At 37.8% G+C, this 15,454-nt stretch overlaps 1 protein-coding gene across 2 annotated transcripts in view; it reads left to right on the top strand.

The window, feature by feature from the left end:
- The first annotated feature begins 2,133 nt into the window (after positions 1 to 2,133).
- The window catches only part of RGS20 (regulator of G protein signaling 20), a 65,713-nt gene continuing 52,392 nt past the window's right edge, over positions 2,134 to 15,454 (top strand). Inside the window, exon 1 of one of the 2 annotated variants that reach the window (XM_051970196.1) lies at positions 2,134 to 2,481. Coding sequence is in view for 1 of the 2 variants with exons in the window: in XM_051970195.1 (XP_051826155.1) it covers positions 4,332 to 4,436 (105 nt within the window). In the remaining variant the exon portion in view is untranslated. Of the gene's footprint in view, positions 2,482 to 3,940; positions 4,437 to 15,454 lie in introns of those variants that run through there. The other variant, XM_051970195.1, reaches the window with a different exon arrangement.

Below are 15,454 nucleotides of genomic sequence, written 5' to 3'. Positions count from 1 at the left end.
ACAAGTTAAGCTTCTGCTCTTATCTAAAAGACTGGTGTTGCCCTGGGGACTGTTTCAGTTCTTTTCTCTACTTCCTTAGCTTAAGAACACTCCAGGCCTCTCACACTTGCAGCTTGAAAGGAGCCCTTCACATCAAGTCTAAATCCAGGCTCACCAATTCTGGGCTGATTAGGGCTGCTCAGACCTTTCCCATTGCCCAAACTGAGAGGGGAAAGCTTTGCTGCTAAGCAACCACACGACTCCCAGGAGCTCGAGGAATAGAAGCTTTCCCTATGGTTCACAAATCTGACACTCAAACATTCAGATCTGCTCTATAATTAGCCCTTCATAGGGCTAAGTCCACCTGCTCAACAGTGTCAGTAACTTGCTACTGTAAATGACTTTGGGAACACCTGGTGTCTCCAAAATGCAGTTCTTCTTTCTCTTTTTCAGTATATTTACAAGTTTGGTTTTGTTTCATTTTGTTTTTGCTTTCTTATTTGGAACCACCGCTACATGTAAAGACAAAAAAAATTCTATTGGGATCTGGAAACCTAGCTAATTTGACATTAGCCTGCCTCAATTCCAAACAAACCAAAACTGGTAAAAGTGAGAATGAAAAGAGAAGAATCTGAAGCGAGAAAATGAAAATATTAGAAAACACCAGCATTCTCTAGGAAAACCTGACAAAGGAAAGTTAAACAGCAGTGAACTTTCTTAGTACTAAAATTGTGATCAACTAAGTCTCTCCTGGTGGGTCACTTAGAGCAGGTCCAGCATACAAACTAAGTCAGATTGATTCACCAACAGTGAGGGCTCTGCGGGTTCCCAGAAAAGGGCCTCATGAATGAAAAGCTGTTGCTAGGTTTCCTTCCTTCCTTCAGTGTTTTCTCCTCCCCCTCAATTTCCCCCAAGACTTTTAAAACCAAAATAAACAGCCCAAAAATCTCTAGCTCTGCCAAATTTGCATACAAGGATATATACACACACAGTCCTAGAATGATCCCTGTACCATCGAAGATTTCAGGACCCTGGAGAGCAACAATGGCCTCTTAACGTTTGACCTATGTAGCCCCTGAGCACTTGGCACCCTGGTATCTTACAGAGCGTAAGCCATGGGCACAAGAGCCACTTTTTCCTTCCTATTCCATATCCCTTCCATTTCACTTTTGTTTACCAATAGCAAAATACCAATAGCAAATAGCCTTGTCCTAGTATATTTCATTTCTAAATAAACTGGATGGTTCCTTTCAGCTTTCACTTTATACCTTCATTTTTCTTGACAGAGTCAGGCTGGGCTGGATTTCCCGATCTACAAGCTGTACTTTCATCAATAATTCCCAAAGTTTATTAACCATAGGAAAACAAGTCCAATTGTTTAGGGATTTGGAGGAGTAGGTGATGAGGAATTTTTTTATATTTGTAGATGGCTTGTTTGGGATTTCCATAAATATGGATTGCCTGATAAACCTTCCTCTCAGGAGTCTTCTAAGTAAAATACTTACCCACTTCAAAGCCCTCCCCCAGACCGACAAAGAAAGCAGCAAAGAGTGATCAGAAAGGCCAATTATTCAAATATTTTTAGGGCATGCCATGGCAAAGAGAGGCCTAATTTGTTTGTGCAGGATTTTTACTGACAGCTCCAACTGTGAGGCAAGTCCAGTAATCAGGTCTCTTTTCTGTATAGTACCACAAAAACAAAACCAAAAAACTCCAAGACTTATCTGAAGTTAATCTTGATTAATTCTAGCAGGGCTCCTATCATGGAAGTGTTTCCTAAATGTCTATTCCTATGGAGCCAAATTGACCATTGCCAAAGTACCCTAAGCATACATTCAGCTTAGGGGCAAAGTTGAAAAAACAGCTGTATGTTCCCTGATCCTCAAGAACTTTGTTGTGAACATGCTAATAGAAACACTGGAAAACTAAAGAGAACAGAAAGGAGTAAAAAAACCCACAATATTAGTTTTGCCTTTTCCCTCTCCTCAGTAAAAAGAGCTACAATGCTATAGGGAAAGGAAATCTTAACTGCAAGCTGGCTTAATTGTGGCTGGAATCCATAGTAATGGTATGTTTGTTTTGTTGTTTTCTTTCCTCATTCCCACCTAACTCCCCTATTGCCCTGGCCCTGCACAGACGTCTCCAGACCCCTCTCCTGCCCCGAAAGCTGCCAGACTCCTTTTTAGACTGCTCTCTGGCTTCCCTTGCTTTTTCTCTCATCTTCTTCAGCAACCCCCACTTCAGGCTCAAAGGCGTCGTCCTGACTTTTCCCCTCTGCTTCCTGCTCTGCCAGCTGCTGCCCTCACTCGCTGCTGCCCAGTTTCTGCAGAGCCCCTTCTCTCCTGGGGGGAGACAGCAGCTCCAGGTCGTTTCAGAGTCTTGCTCTGGACAGCCCTGGCTCTGCCCGTCAGGAAATCTTGGGAGAGTTCGCCAAGCCCTACATGGAAAGACGCCTGGCTCGGGAAAGAGGATGGGACTACTTGGCCACTCTCGTCCATCCCTGTGAGTACCGCTTTTTTCAACCACGTTCCTTTAAAATCTTAGTCTAGTCTCACTCCCAGAAGAAACCGACACCAGCCTAAAACTGGCCAAACTAATTTCGATTTTTCAAAAACCTTCACTAGTTCCCACCTCTACAGAAAGAGGAGGGAATCAATAGAAGGAACAGTAGGAATATTTGGGGAAACTAGAACTAACCGTGGTCCCACTTCCTTAATAAAAATTCCTGATGGATAGAAATGTCTCCAAAATCTCTATTTCTCCATGGACAGATTGGAGGCTATTTTTCCTGGTGTATTTCCTATCTTTAGTTCCCCTCAAAAGCTGCCGGTCACCATTGCTATTTCCATGATTTGCTTTCAAAGTTTCTCCTCCTCCTCTTCCTTCTTCTCTCATCTTCTCTGTCTCCTTTCCCCACCCCTAGTTTCCCTGTCGTTCTGTCACCAGGGCTCCCGAGAAATGGGAGGAAATGACGTGATGTTATTCATGTCAGGTCAGTTTACAGCTTCAGAGAAATATCTAGTCCTAGTCCGACACAAAACCCCCAAGCGAACGCAGCTACTGATTTCCAAGCGTAAACTCTCATCAATTAGAAGATGCCTCATTTCCTTTCCAACTCTGTTACTGCTTCCTTTCCAGGATCAGTGCTGTTTCAGCAGGTGTGGGTGGGGAAAAGAGTTTTCCTTACAATCTCAGCACCATGCGGTTTCTCCCAAACCAGCACTCTAATTTGTCTCTAATGTGTGTCTCTCAGATGATGAGAGAAGCCTTTTCTCAATGAGATCTATCTGGGGTCTGGTTTCTGAGGGTAGACACAAAAGGCAGGTAAGTGTTAGCCTTTCTTCCTGACCTTGGGTTGGGTTCAAAAGAAGAGTAGGCTCAGTTTGATTGTATAAGAAAAGAGATGATAGTGATTAAGAGCAGGAGTGGGGGCGGCAGGACAGGGCAACGTGTTCCTGAACTGAAGAAAACGTAGGATGTAGCCCTTTGGGCAGAAGTGTGTCCTGGAATTTTTTTTATGTGTAGTTTTTTTTTTTTTTTTTAAATTCTAAACACGCAGTCTTCGTCCCGACTCCAGTCCAACCCACACTCCACACCTCAGTAGTTCACTTACCACACTTACAATTCATAAACATAGTCCCACATATTCTCTCATATACACATAGGCACATACACGTATTCAAAGAATGCTTTGTCCCACTCATCTATCCCATTCCTCTCTCACAGATGTGATTCTTCGAACTCCATCTGTACATTGTCTATCTTTCGAGTAAACACTTCCAGTATTTCATAATACAAAGAGCAATGGGTGAAGCATGAGTGGGAGAGGAGAAAAAGCAAAACACACGACAACTCTGAGCACCTCAGCTCTTTTTCCTTTAGCTTGTCAAATTACAGCTGTGCTCAGCTTCCGCGGGGAAAATGATGCTGCTGTCCAGGGACTGGGTGAGGAAGGGAGCTGTCCTTTCGGAAGAGATACTTTTATTCAGTCTCACTGATGTTCACGGTTCACTTCTCTTTTACTCCAATCTAACCCACGCCTCCTCCCTGTTTTATGCAGTCTAACGTTGCCGCTGACTCTGTATTTGCCTCCCGCTCCCCACCCCAGCAGCAGCAGCAGAGGCTGAAGGCAGAGCCTGGAAAGCCCAGATAGCTAGCTGGCAGGGAGTAGGATTAACTACAGCGAGTAGCTTTATTTTTGTTTGTAGTCAGAAAGAGAGGGAGTGGAAAATAAGAGTAGAGAGGTGGGGGCGGAAGAAGACAACGGAGTGAGTGGAATAGCCAATGTAGTAAGAATAACTTTAATCAATATTATAATAATAATTTAAAAGAATAGAAAAGCTGGGGGACGCATGCGCATGGATGGCGAGCCGCCGTCCCCGGGTGAGGAGCCCGCCGCTAACCGATCCGATCCAAACAAAGATTTCCATCTGTCTGCTGGTACTGATGGTGAATTTGTAAGTACCGATCGCATCTCACCGCGGCTTCTTCACTCCGCCACCTCCAAACTCATCTTCCTTACCTTCCCCTCCCTAAAGTTGCGAAACAAAGTGGACTATCTGCGGGGTGGGGAAGTTCTCAGAGCTGATGTTGAGCGGAGGCGGGGCCTGGGGGTCTCAGTTTAATTTTCTGCACTGGGGACAAGAAGAAAGAAGCTTCTTACCACTTTTCTTTATAGAATTCAGCTCCTTCCCTCCTCCCCCCACTATAAAGGTATTTTTTTCGCCTGGAAGAGATGTATGGCGTCGAGTTATTATACTTTCCGTCCATTACTTTCTTCCATTCATTTTTAAGTGCTCGGTTTTGAGGTTTTTTCTTTTCTTTTCTTTTCTTTTCTTTTTTTTTTTTTTTTTTTGGTTAATGAGTTGAATGCTGGGGATGGGGGATGGGTTACTAGATCGATTATTGGTGGATCTAGCTAAAGATTACATAATTAAACTGACTTTAGCCTAAGTGGATGAGTAGGAAAGAGGTGGGATGGTGAAGGAAACTCAAATAGCTTTACATTTAAACTAAAAAATGTGTTTAAACAAGCTAAAGGACATTCCAGGAGCCCAAATCCTCGAACTTGACTGTAAATGGGGGTAGGAGACTTTAGATGCAACTATTAGTAAGGAAGAGCAGAACAACAACAACCCCCGCCCTCCCTCCCCCACGAAGAATAAATTGTGTATCTTCTGGAGAAGATAATGGTCTGGAGTGGGGTTGGTGGAGGAGGGGGACAGATCGAAAAGTGAGAGAAGAAGTTAGATCCTTCTGACTTCTGGTATTCGAAGGAGGGCAGAAGTCAATTATTATATTTTCAGAGAGCTTTATTTAAGTTCTCTAAAGAGTGAAAAATCTAAAACATCAATAAACTGAGCCCTCCCAGACTGTTAGAATTGGGGAGTTCCGGCAGTCCCTCCTTGAACAAACCTGTGAATTATTATCCTTCCACACCCTCAGCTGGAAGCTACAGAAGCTAGGAAAGAATTACGACTGGAACTGGAGGAAGTTTGTAACTGTAAGGTGTAGGAGTTGCGGGGAGATGACAGCTAATGTCTCGAGACCACTGGCATGAAGAAAAGAGGAATGGGAGCTCCCACTTCCAAGGAAGAAGTGGTTCTCCCCTAGGAAGAATCATCCCCCTTTTCTCCATCAAAACCTTATGAAACAGACTAGGGAGCCCTGAGGACACCAACCCTCAAGCTTTAAGATTGGAGGTGGAAGTGGTGGGGGAGGGAGACAGACAACGAGTGGGCTTCCGGAATTCAGAAGAGAAAGGAGGCTGATCCAGAGACTTCCAGGAGGAAAGAATCTTCTGCCTGGAAACCAGAGACAAGGGTGAAAGAGAGGGGGCGGCTCGCGTTCTAACATGAACCCTTTAGTTGAAAGACAGCGGGGAAGATTATGGAAAGGGGGTGGCGGGGGATGGTTGTTGAAGAGCAACTTAGATCTCCCAGGGAGAAAGTTAGCTAGGCGTGAGGCAACTAGTGCCACGGGAGTGGAGGAGATGGAGAAGTTGCTTACAGGAACAGATTTCTCTTTAGAAGAGTCGATAGGAAAACCCTTCCTTATTACTTTTCATACTCAGCAAAGGGCAGAGTCCAATACTCTTTCTTCCCCTCCAGAAATTTCTTCGTGGTGCTTACTAATTGCCCCGACTGCTTCCAGGCAGCATCAATTACTGGGCATCATGAGGATTTTTTTTTTCTGAGCTCATATGCGTATACTCTTTCTCAGACCTCACTGATTTGTGGTCATAGGATTGATATTAGTAGTTATAGAGGATCTTTGTTCCAAAACAGTTTATTTATCTTAGCATTGATGCTTGAAATGTCAAAAGTGGAGAGCTTCTTCCAGAATTCACACCAGTACTTTCAGTTCAAAGCATTTGTATTCTATTATCCAAGTGTCCCGTTTTGATGCTGAATATCAGCTTTTTCAGTTAAAGGCTGAAGATTTTACAGGATTTAACTGTGTACCACTAAGGTGGCAAATTGGATAGAACGCCAGACCTGGAGTGGATGGAGTCTTAAGATCAAATCTTGCCTCAGACATTAGCTGTCTGACCCTGAACAAATCACTTAAATCCGTTTGCCTCAGTTTCTTCATCTGTAAAAATGAGCTGGAGGCAGATGCTCCAGTATCTTTGCCAAAGAAAACCCAAAAAGGGATCAGAAGAAGTGAAAACTACTGAGAATTGTAAGGGACTTAGGAGGATATTGGGCTTCTATAAAGATGAAGCCCAGAGAAGTTAAAGGATTTGTGAACACACAACTATCAATTATTTGAGGCATACTTCAAACTCCCGATCTCCCTTACTCCAAGCCCAGAAATTTATGCACTACACCAAGTTTGTCTGCTATTCTTTAAAATCCTGGCAGTGTTGGTTGTGATAACATAGCTGATGGCTTTGACTATAAAACTGAAAGTTACTAGAGCTAGAAGTGACAGTTTATGATGTTTAATAAATTTTTGTTCACATCCTAATTTATATGCCTGCACCTCTTTTAATTTATTGGCTGGTACAATGGGTTTGAAATCATGCTATTGAGATAAATCAATACCATGAAAATACTATTCTCTGAAATAGAGTTCTGCAATTTCCTCAGTGTAGGAGCATTCATATGGTTACATAGAAAGAATGTATCAGAAACAGAACCTGAACCGTCTTCCTGATTCCTATACCCATTCCAATACTTCTCTATCCAGTATTTATGTTGAGAGATAGAGAGTATGAAGCATAGTCAATATATTAGTGAAATGTATTTTAAAGATGTTTCTTAACCTGTGGGCATTATATTTATACATAGTATTCAACCTTTTTTCTTCAAATCTACTTCTTATTTTATAATTCAAATAAAATGATTGGATGGGGTGAAACTGTTCTATCTTTCTAAAAGATGTATTTATGCATTTATTATATCTGCCTCCTATTCCCTCGTTGAACAACTTTTATGAGAAATAAAACCCTCATAATAAATTGAATAGTCCAGCAAAATAGATTTCTTGTCCCAAAAATTTACTTTTCAGTCTTCATTTTAATATTGTCATTTCTTTGGTCTGAGGTGGGTGGTCATGTTTCATCTTCAGTCCTTTGGACTCATGGTTTTCATTATATTAATTAGAGTTTTAAAGTCTTTCAAAGTTATTTTCCTCTATAGTTTCATTGTCATTGTATAAAAATTGTACTAATTCTGCTCCACTTCCTCTGTATTATTAGTTCACAGAAATTTTCCCAGTTTCCTCTGAAATTGTCCATTCATCATTTTCTAATGGTACAATAAATTCTATCATATTCATATAACAATTTGTTTAGCCATTTCGTTTTCAGTTTGGGACTAAAACAAAGAGACTGTTATAAATGTTTCACACACACACACACACACACACACACACACACACATGCTCTTTTCCTTTTTCTTAGATCTCTTTGGAATACAGCAATGGTAGTGGCATAGTCAGTCAACTAGCATTTATTAGGCACTTACTACTACATGCCAGGCATTGTGCCAAATGATGGGGATTCAGAAAGGAAAGGTTCTTAAGTTCACAATCTAATGGGGTGATAACATGCATACAACTATTTACAAATGATATATACAAGATAAATTAGAGATAATTTCAGAGGGAAGAGACTAATATTAAGGAAAACTAATATTAATTAAAGAGACTAATACAAGGAAGACTCCTTGTAGAAGATGGGACTTTAGCTGAAATTTGAAGGGAACCAAGAAAGAAAAAGGAGGAGATGAGGAGGGAGAAAATTCTAAGGATTAGAGACAGCCAGTGAAAATCCTTGGAACTGGAAAATGGAGTGTCTTATTTGAGGAATAGCGAAAAGGCCAGTGTTATTACATTGCAGAGTACTGGGAATATAGGGTATAAGAAGACTGGAAAAGTAGAAGGGGGCCAAATAATGAAGGGTTTTAAAAGCCAAACAGAGGATTTTACATTTGATCCTGGAGGCAATAGGAAGTTTTGGGAATTTATTGAATGAAAATAGCAATGGATAGGTGTGTAAATTTGACAGCTAATAGAGAGTGAATTGGAGTAAGGAGACTGGAAGCATCGAGCCCAATCAACAGACTACTCTGTGTTGAGGTTGTTATCAATTTCATTGAAGACTAGTATGTATACACAAATGCACACACATACATACACAAAAGCTGCTTCTGGAGATACAAATGACAGGTCTTGACAACAGATTGGATATAGGGAGGCAAGTGAGAATGAAGAATTGAGAATGATATCGAAGCTGTGAGCTTGATGACTGGGAGAATGGGGATACTCTCAATAGAAATAGTGAAGTTAGGAAAGGGGGAAATTTTTTTTGGAGGGGAGACTCATAAGGCCAATTTGGGACATGTTGAGTTTAAGATGTTGACAGGACATACAGTACAAGATGTCTAATAAGTAGGTGGAGATATGAGATGGGAAATCAAAAGATAGGTCAAAGGGTATGCCTAATTTAGTAGTTCCAAGGGCAAAGTTCCAAATTGCTTTCTGGAATGGCTTCGTTAATTCACAGCTCCACCAAGAGAGCACTGTTCTGCCTGTTTTCTCACAGTGCTTCTAATATTTATAATTTTCCTCTTTTATCATTTTTGCAAATCTGATAGAATTGAACTACTTTAATATACATTTCTCTCATTTGTAGTGATTTAGAGAATTTTTTCACATGGTTGTTGATATACTGGATTCCTTCTTTCGAAAACTGTTCATATCATCTGACAAGTTAACTACTGCAGAATAATTTTTAATATTATCAATTTGAATGAATTTGAAAATTGAATATTTGAAATATATATAGAAAATGATTGCATGTTAAATTAAGCAAGTGAAAATGTTCATATTTTTCTAAAAATCTATAAAATTTTAGTGGATACTTGTAGGTACTATTCTAAGCAATGTAAGAGATTAAAAAATATAAGAACTATAGTTTTTGTTCAAACATATTTGATAATAGTATTCCCTCAAAGATGAATTTATAAAAACTCCAAAATATGGGAGGTTAAGTCTCCAATTGCAGATTTTAATACATTATATAGTTTATTAATTATTGTGTATTCCTGAATTATTTTCAATCAATTTCAGATTATTCTGAACAAATTGTCTTCTGAAATAAAGTAGTAATCTTAGAGAACAGGATGTATTTCTTCCATTTCAATTTTTCATTCTAAATCATTTCATATAGAAAGCATTTCTTCAGAATTAGAAATCTTATTTAGAGTGCTTTGAAGTTCTATCACATTATATTAGTTTATCTTATTCATGTAACTTCCAGAAACAAATTGGTTAGTCTCTCCTTATTCAGAAATATAGGAAGTCACCAATCTTTTCATCTGAAGAGAATCTACTCAGTGCACTGGAGGTCTTTCTCTAGGTGTTTTTACTTCACGCTTTTATGGGTATTTGTGGTTATCTCTATGGGTATCTAGGTATCTCTACAGTTGTCAATTGACAGACAGTTAACAAACAGTTATTTGTCTACTATTCATTGCTCGTCTCACATTTCTGACCCATGTCTTTTTATAATCATACATTTCCTTAAGGATATCCTTTATACTATGTTTTTCAGATAGGTCATTGATTTTTTTAAAAGTTATATATTTGGAAATGTATATATATAAAATGCATTCTGATCCTTGACATATTACATATAAATTAACTTCATTTAGATACTGCTATAACCTATATTCCAGTACCTCAGACTCTAGATTTACCTAGACCAAGTTCAATCTGGAGGGAAGGAAGGAAGTTTCAAAATCTCTGGCTCATGCTCCTGAGTTCCTTAGAATTTAGATCATTTTGACCCCATCTAGAAATTTCCTTGAGAAAAATCAAACTGTCACTCAAGCCTAGGTCTCTACAGATGTAGGTAAAAATCTCTCAGCTCTTACACAAACAGGCTCTCTCTCTCTCTCTCTCTCTCTCTCTCTCTCTCTCTCTCTCTCTCTCTCTCTCTCTCTCTCTCTCTCTTTCTTTTCCCCTATCCCTTCCCTCCTTCCATTTCTGTTTCTGTCTCTGTCTCTGTCTCTCTGTCTCTGTCTCTCTGTCTCTCTCTCTCTCTCTCTGTGTGTGTGTGTGTGTGTGTGTGTGTGTGTGTCTCTTCTGTCTCTCCCTCTGTGTGTCTCTTCTGTCTCTCCCTCTCTATGTTTCTGTCTCTATCTCTGTCTCTGTGTTTCTCTTTCCCCCTCCTCTCCCTCTCTCTCTTTTTCCTTCTCTTCCTCTTTCTCCTTCTCTTCCTCTCTCTTATTTAACCCCATCAAGGAGATATCTTCAGGCTTCTCTGTGGAGTTTCCATATAGAATATAAGGAGGTCTTTAGACTTGTAGATGCACTGTCTACTTACTGTATTATCTGTTTAATTTAAAGAAATTTTTTTGCTCAATGGAGAGCATGAGACCTGGAGTCAGGAGGACCTGAGTTCAAATCTATTCTCAGACCCTTATTAGCTGTATAACCCTGGGCAAATCACTAAAGTCTGATCTCAGGGGAAAGGGGGGAGGAAAGAAAGCTATAAGCTAAAATGTCTTTGTATCCTGAACACCTACCAAAGTGCCTGATATTTAGTGGGTACTTGATGTTTTTGATTGACTGATTAGTTGGTTGGATGGTTTGGACTCATTCACTAAAATATCCTTAATGTCAAAATCACATCTTAGAACTGGAAAGACCCTTAGAAATCATTTATTCAAACTCCTCTAATTTTAACACATTAGGAAACTAAGGCTAAGGATAAGTCCCTGCACAATATCACAGAATAACAGAGACAAGTTTGAAATTTTTATCTCTTGTCTCCCACACCAGGCCTATTTCTACTACATCATATTGAAGATTTATTTACAAGTCCCATATTTAAAGTAACTTGGAAAATTAATGGTATTGTATAAGAACAAAACACAATCATTTGGTGTTTTTTAAAAAAAATAAAAATGATTACATAGATTTTTTTTCCACTATGAAAAAAAGACCACACTTTAAACCAATTTGGACTTCTGTATTACTTGGGCTTACTATGGTCCATTGCATTTGCTAAAAGTAAAGATTCAAAGACTTGCCTAAATTTAGAGCATATAGGGACAAATAAGGATTACAATATAAAGTTCATTCCCCACCATCTCAACTATCCAGTTTGTTACTTATTTCATACAATGATGGAAATCAATAATTAATCCCCTGCAGTCATGATATGACATAGTAATTTCAAATTGAAATTCATTTTGATTCTTTCTTAAATTGTAGAATAAAAACAAGCTCTTGTAGAAAGAAGTTTTATGGCCACTTAAAAGGGGATGTAATTATCCTGGACTTCTGTGAGCTAGAGAAGGTGATAAGAAGATAGTTCTATTATCTTACTCCTTCATATCTAATGAAATGAATGAAAATATCATTTTCTACTGTGTCCACATAGAGAATGCCAACTTCTATGACAAGTTGGTCCAATAACAGACTTTAAAAAGTATCTCTAATGTAAATATTTTAAAAATAAAATTGCAGAATTTTTCAACTGAGTGTCTGGCATTGCAAAGTTATTTAAGAAAATGATACCTTCTAGGAAAAATGTTTTCAAAGAATTCAAAGAAGCAAAAGTTTTTTGTCCAGTGGATGAAATGACTATTACCCATCAGTTTGAATTTCAAGGATATCTACAATATATCCTTGGATAGATTCAGAGACTAAATCAAGGAATATGGCTTACTATTTCACTCCTCAGTGCAGCCCAGTAAATGAGGCTTTTAAAACATTATGGAAAAAAGTCAGATCCCAATATGATCAGTGTGAATCATTGTCCAAAGGGGAATGTTGTGAATTGGTACCCAATGCACTAAGAAGTGAGTCATGATGTGAGCTAGTATTCAAACAAGTACAATGTCAATCAGCTCCTAACACAGTTTTGTATGAGTCAGAGCTTAACATTCAGTACAATATGTGTGTGAGTCATTGACTAATCTGGCACCATGCAAATCTGTACCCAGTAAGTTACATTATGTTGTTAAAGAGTATAGACAACACTATGTTGTGAGTCAGTTCATAGTACAGTTGAATGGGATTTTGGAGGCCATTCACAATAAATGTGACTGAATGCTCAATAATATATAACTATGGTTAGGGATGTATAGAACAGATACATTTATCTCCAATATACGTGATCATTTTCTTAGTTATTGGCACAGATTAATTTTTAAAATATAATTAATGTGAACATTTCTTCAAAAATGATATTTTTGCATGTAATCACCAAAGACAATTAAATATTTTTTGGATCTGGGATGCTTACTTTTTAATTAACAATTAATTTCACTTAAGATTTGAAAATACTTTTTCAATACCAGTTGTAATCACATAAACTAAAGCTTCTTAAGCTGTGGGTTGCAACCCCATATGAGATTGTGTAACTGAATGTGGGGATTATGAAATTATGATTTATTATCAATAAATGTTTGATTTGTATGTCTATTTTATATACTTACATACCCGGGGCTGAGTAAAAATTTCTTGAGCAAAAAGAGGTTATGAGTGAAAAAGTTTAAGAAGTCCTAATATAGACTAGGTGTTTTTAGCCTTTTGTGTGTGTGTGTGTGTGTGTGTGTGTGTGTGTGATGAACTCCTTCAGAAATCTGGTAAAGTCTAGGAAATCCTTCTTGGAAGGATTTTAAGTACTTGGAGAAAATGCTAAGTTTCAGTTAGAGATTAATGAAAATAAAGATAAAATTTTTTGCTCATCTAATGGGAGTCCCAACTTGCAATTGTAGGGTAAAAAATTCCAATGTAGACAAGAGTTTTGTTCAGAATTATAGTGAGTTTGAGGTGGATCCAAGCTAAGCATCATCTCAACTGTGGAGGAAAAAATAATCCCTTCTTTCTTGCTCCTCTTTGTACTGTTGCCTGTTTCATCTGGACTTATGACTGATTAAAATGAAAATTTGCCCTCCTTGAAAATGCATTTTGAGATATTATACAACCAAGAATATGGATTATTTTCTTGCTATGAAGTTGATAAAACCAAACATTTCTAAGAGGATGTAGTAGTGTTTGCAAAGAAGTTTTGTCTTCATTACCTTTGTTATCCACTGTCAGGGTATACAAACTAATAAACCTATGCAGAACCAATCTATTCATTGATAGGATAGGAGGAACAAGTGATTATCTCCTTATTTGTGTAAATCTATCTAGAGAGACATTCAAGAAAATTCTTCCATAGCTTACTTTTGCTAATGGATCCTCAAGTTGGGCAAAATTAGGAAATCAATAATTTTGAAGCTTAAGGCAAGATTCTTAGTTTGTACAAAAGTAGATGTGGTAATCTATGGAAGAAAAAGAGTATTCTGAGTACTCTGCATGGTTTCCTCTTAAGATACTTGTATATTATTCTTTTCTTTGCTTACTCATGATATCTACTTCCAGAACTGTGGACATATATTTCTACCACAAGGACTAAGACTACATGTCTTAGCAGAATTTGGATTTTTTTGAATAGGACTTACATGATTAATTTAAACATAATTAATTGTGATTATGATATAAAAGGTTTACATCTTGTTATCCCTAATACTTTAAAAACATTTTTTCCAAATGTTTCTTTTAACAAAATCATGTTTTAATCCTTATGAACAGCTAGCTTTAACTCGTGAAGTTCGACTCAACTTTTCCTTTTGCTCTCAAGTTTTGGCTCTCCAAGCTCATGTGCATAGTGCAATTCCCGCTGCAAGATTTGTGCCAGGAAGGCATTTGCTGAGATATTAGTTCAGATTGAAAATTTAAGTATAATCACCTTTTGGCAGCATTAGTTTGAACTAGATATTTTTGAAAAGAGAACTTCCCCCAACTTCTTTGACAAATGTGTAGCAATTTGTCAAGAGAAGGAAGTTATATAACATCCTATAATATGTCACATTTTCATTAGGGTTAAATTTACAATAAAAGAAATAACTCACTTTCAGCCTCTTTAAATTATTTATTTAGCTTTTCTTTGGTACCAAGTACAAAATATATTAGAAATCTTTAACCAGATTATCTTAAATTTGGATTTGGGGAAAAGGTATGAGAAATATTCAGGGTTTGAGTGAATGACAATTTTTAAAGACTAGATTAAAATAAAGAATTGGTATAGAACATGCAAATATCATGAATATCAATAAAATTAGTTATTTGTTTACACAGATATATAACTTAAGTCCCTTTCTTTTTATCAAATGATCAAAACCATAAACTTATTTTTAAAAAACCCTTAAATATCTATTACTTGGAAAATACATTTATTTAGTGAATATCATAACTGTCCTGAGAACTCCCAGAACTAGATGTGACTTTTTAGTTCATTTGCTAGAGGGCAAAAATAATCCTTCAATTTCAAATAAATTGAATTTAAGAAATATCTTGCTGCCCTTTCACATTGTACCAAATTCCATAAAAATTGAGCTTCAACATTCAAAGAAGCATTGGGGTAGAATGAAAAGAGCACTGGCATTGAAGTCAGAAATCTTGTCTGTCCCTTACTTCCTGTGTAACCTTGGCCAAATCAATTAAGTCTGTGTGCCTCATATTATTCTGCTGTGAAAAAATAAATAAATAAAATTAAAGGAATTGGACTAGATGACCTTTAGAATCCTTCTCAACCCTACATGCATGATTCCATGCTTTAGATTGGTGACTTTTTCCCCATTTCTATGGCTAACATGTCCAGTGTCCATCACAGAATTACATCTTATTAAGTATCCAAAGTCTTGCATACAGTTCAAGACTGTTAGGTGATGCAGTAGACAGGACACTGGGCCTGAAGTCAGGAAGACTCCTCTGACTCTAGCTTCAGATTCTTATTAGCTGTGTGATGCTGGAGAGCCACTTAACCCTATTTGACTCAGTTTCCTCATATGTAAAATGAATTGGAGAAGGAAATTACAAACTATTCCAGCAAAGTCAAGGAAATCCTAAATGCAGTCACAAAGAGTCAGATACAACTGAACAGCAAGAAATTTTTTAAAAAACA

Source organism: Antechinus flavipes, chromosome 1 (genome assembly GCF_016432865.1).
Source record: "Antechinus flavipes isolate AdamAnt ecotype Samford, QLD, Australia chromosome 1, AdamAnt_v2, whole genome shotgun sequence".
Lineage (NCBI taxonomy): Eukaryota > Metazoa > Chordata > Mammalia > Dasyuromorphia > Dasyuridae > Antechinus > Antechinus flavipes.
The sequence above is the reverse complement of the archived record's forward strand: the minus strand, read 5'-3'. Positions and strand labels throughout refer to the sequence as shown.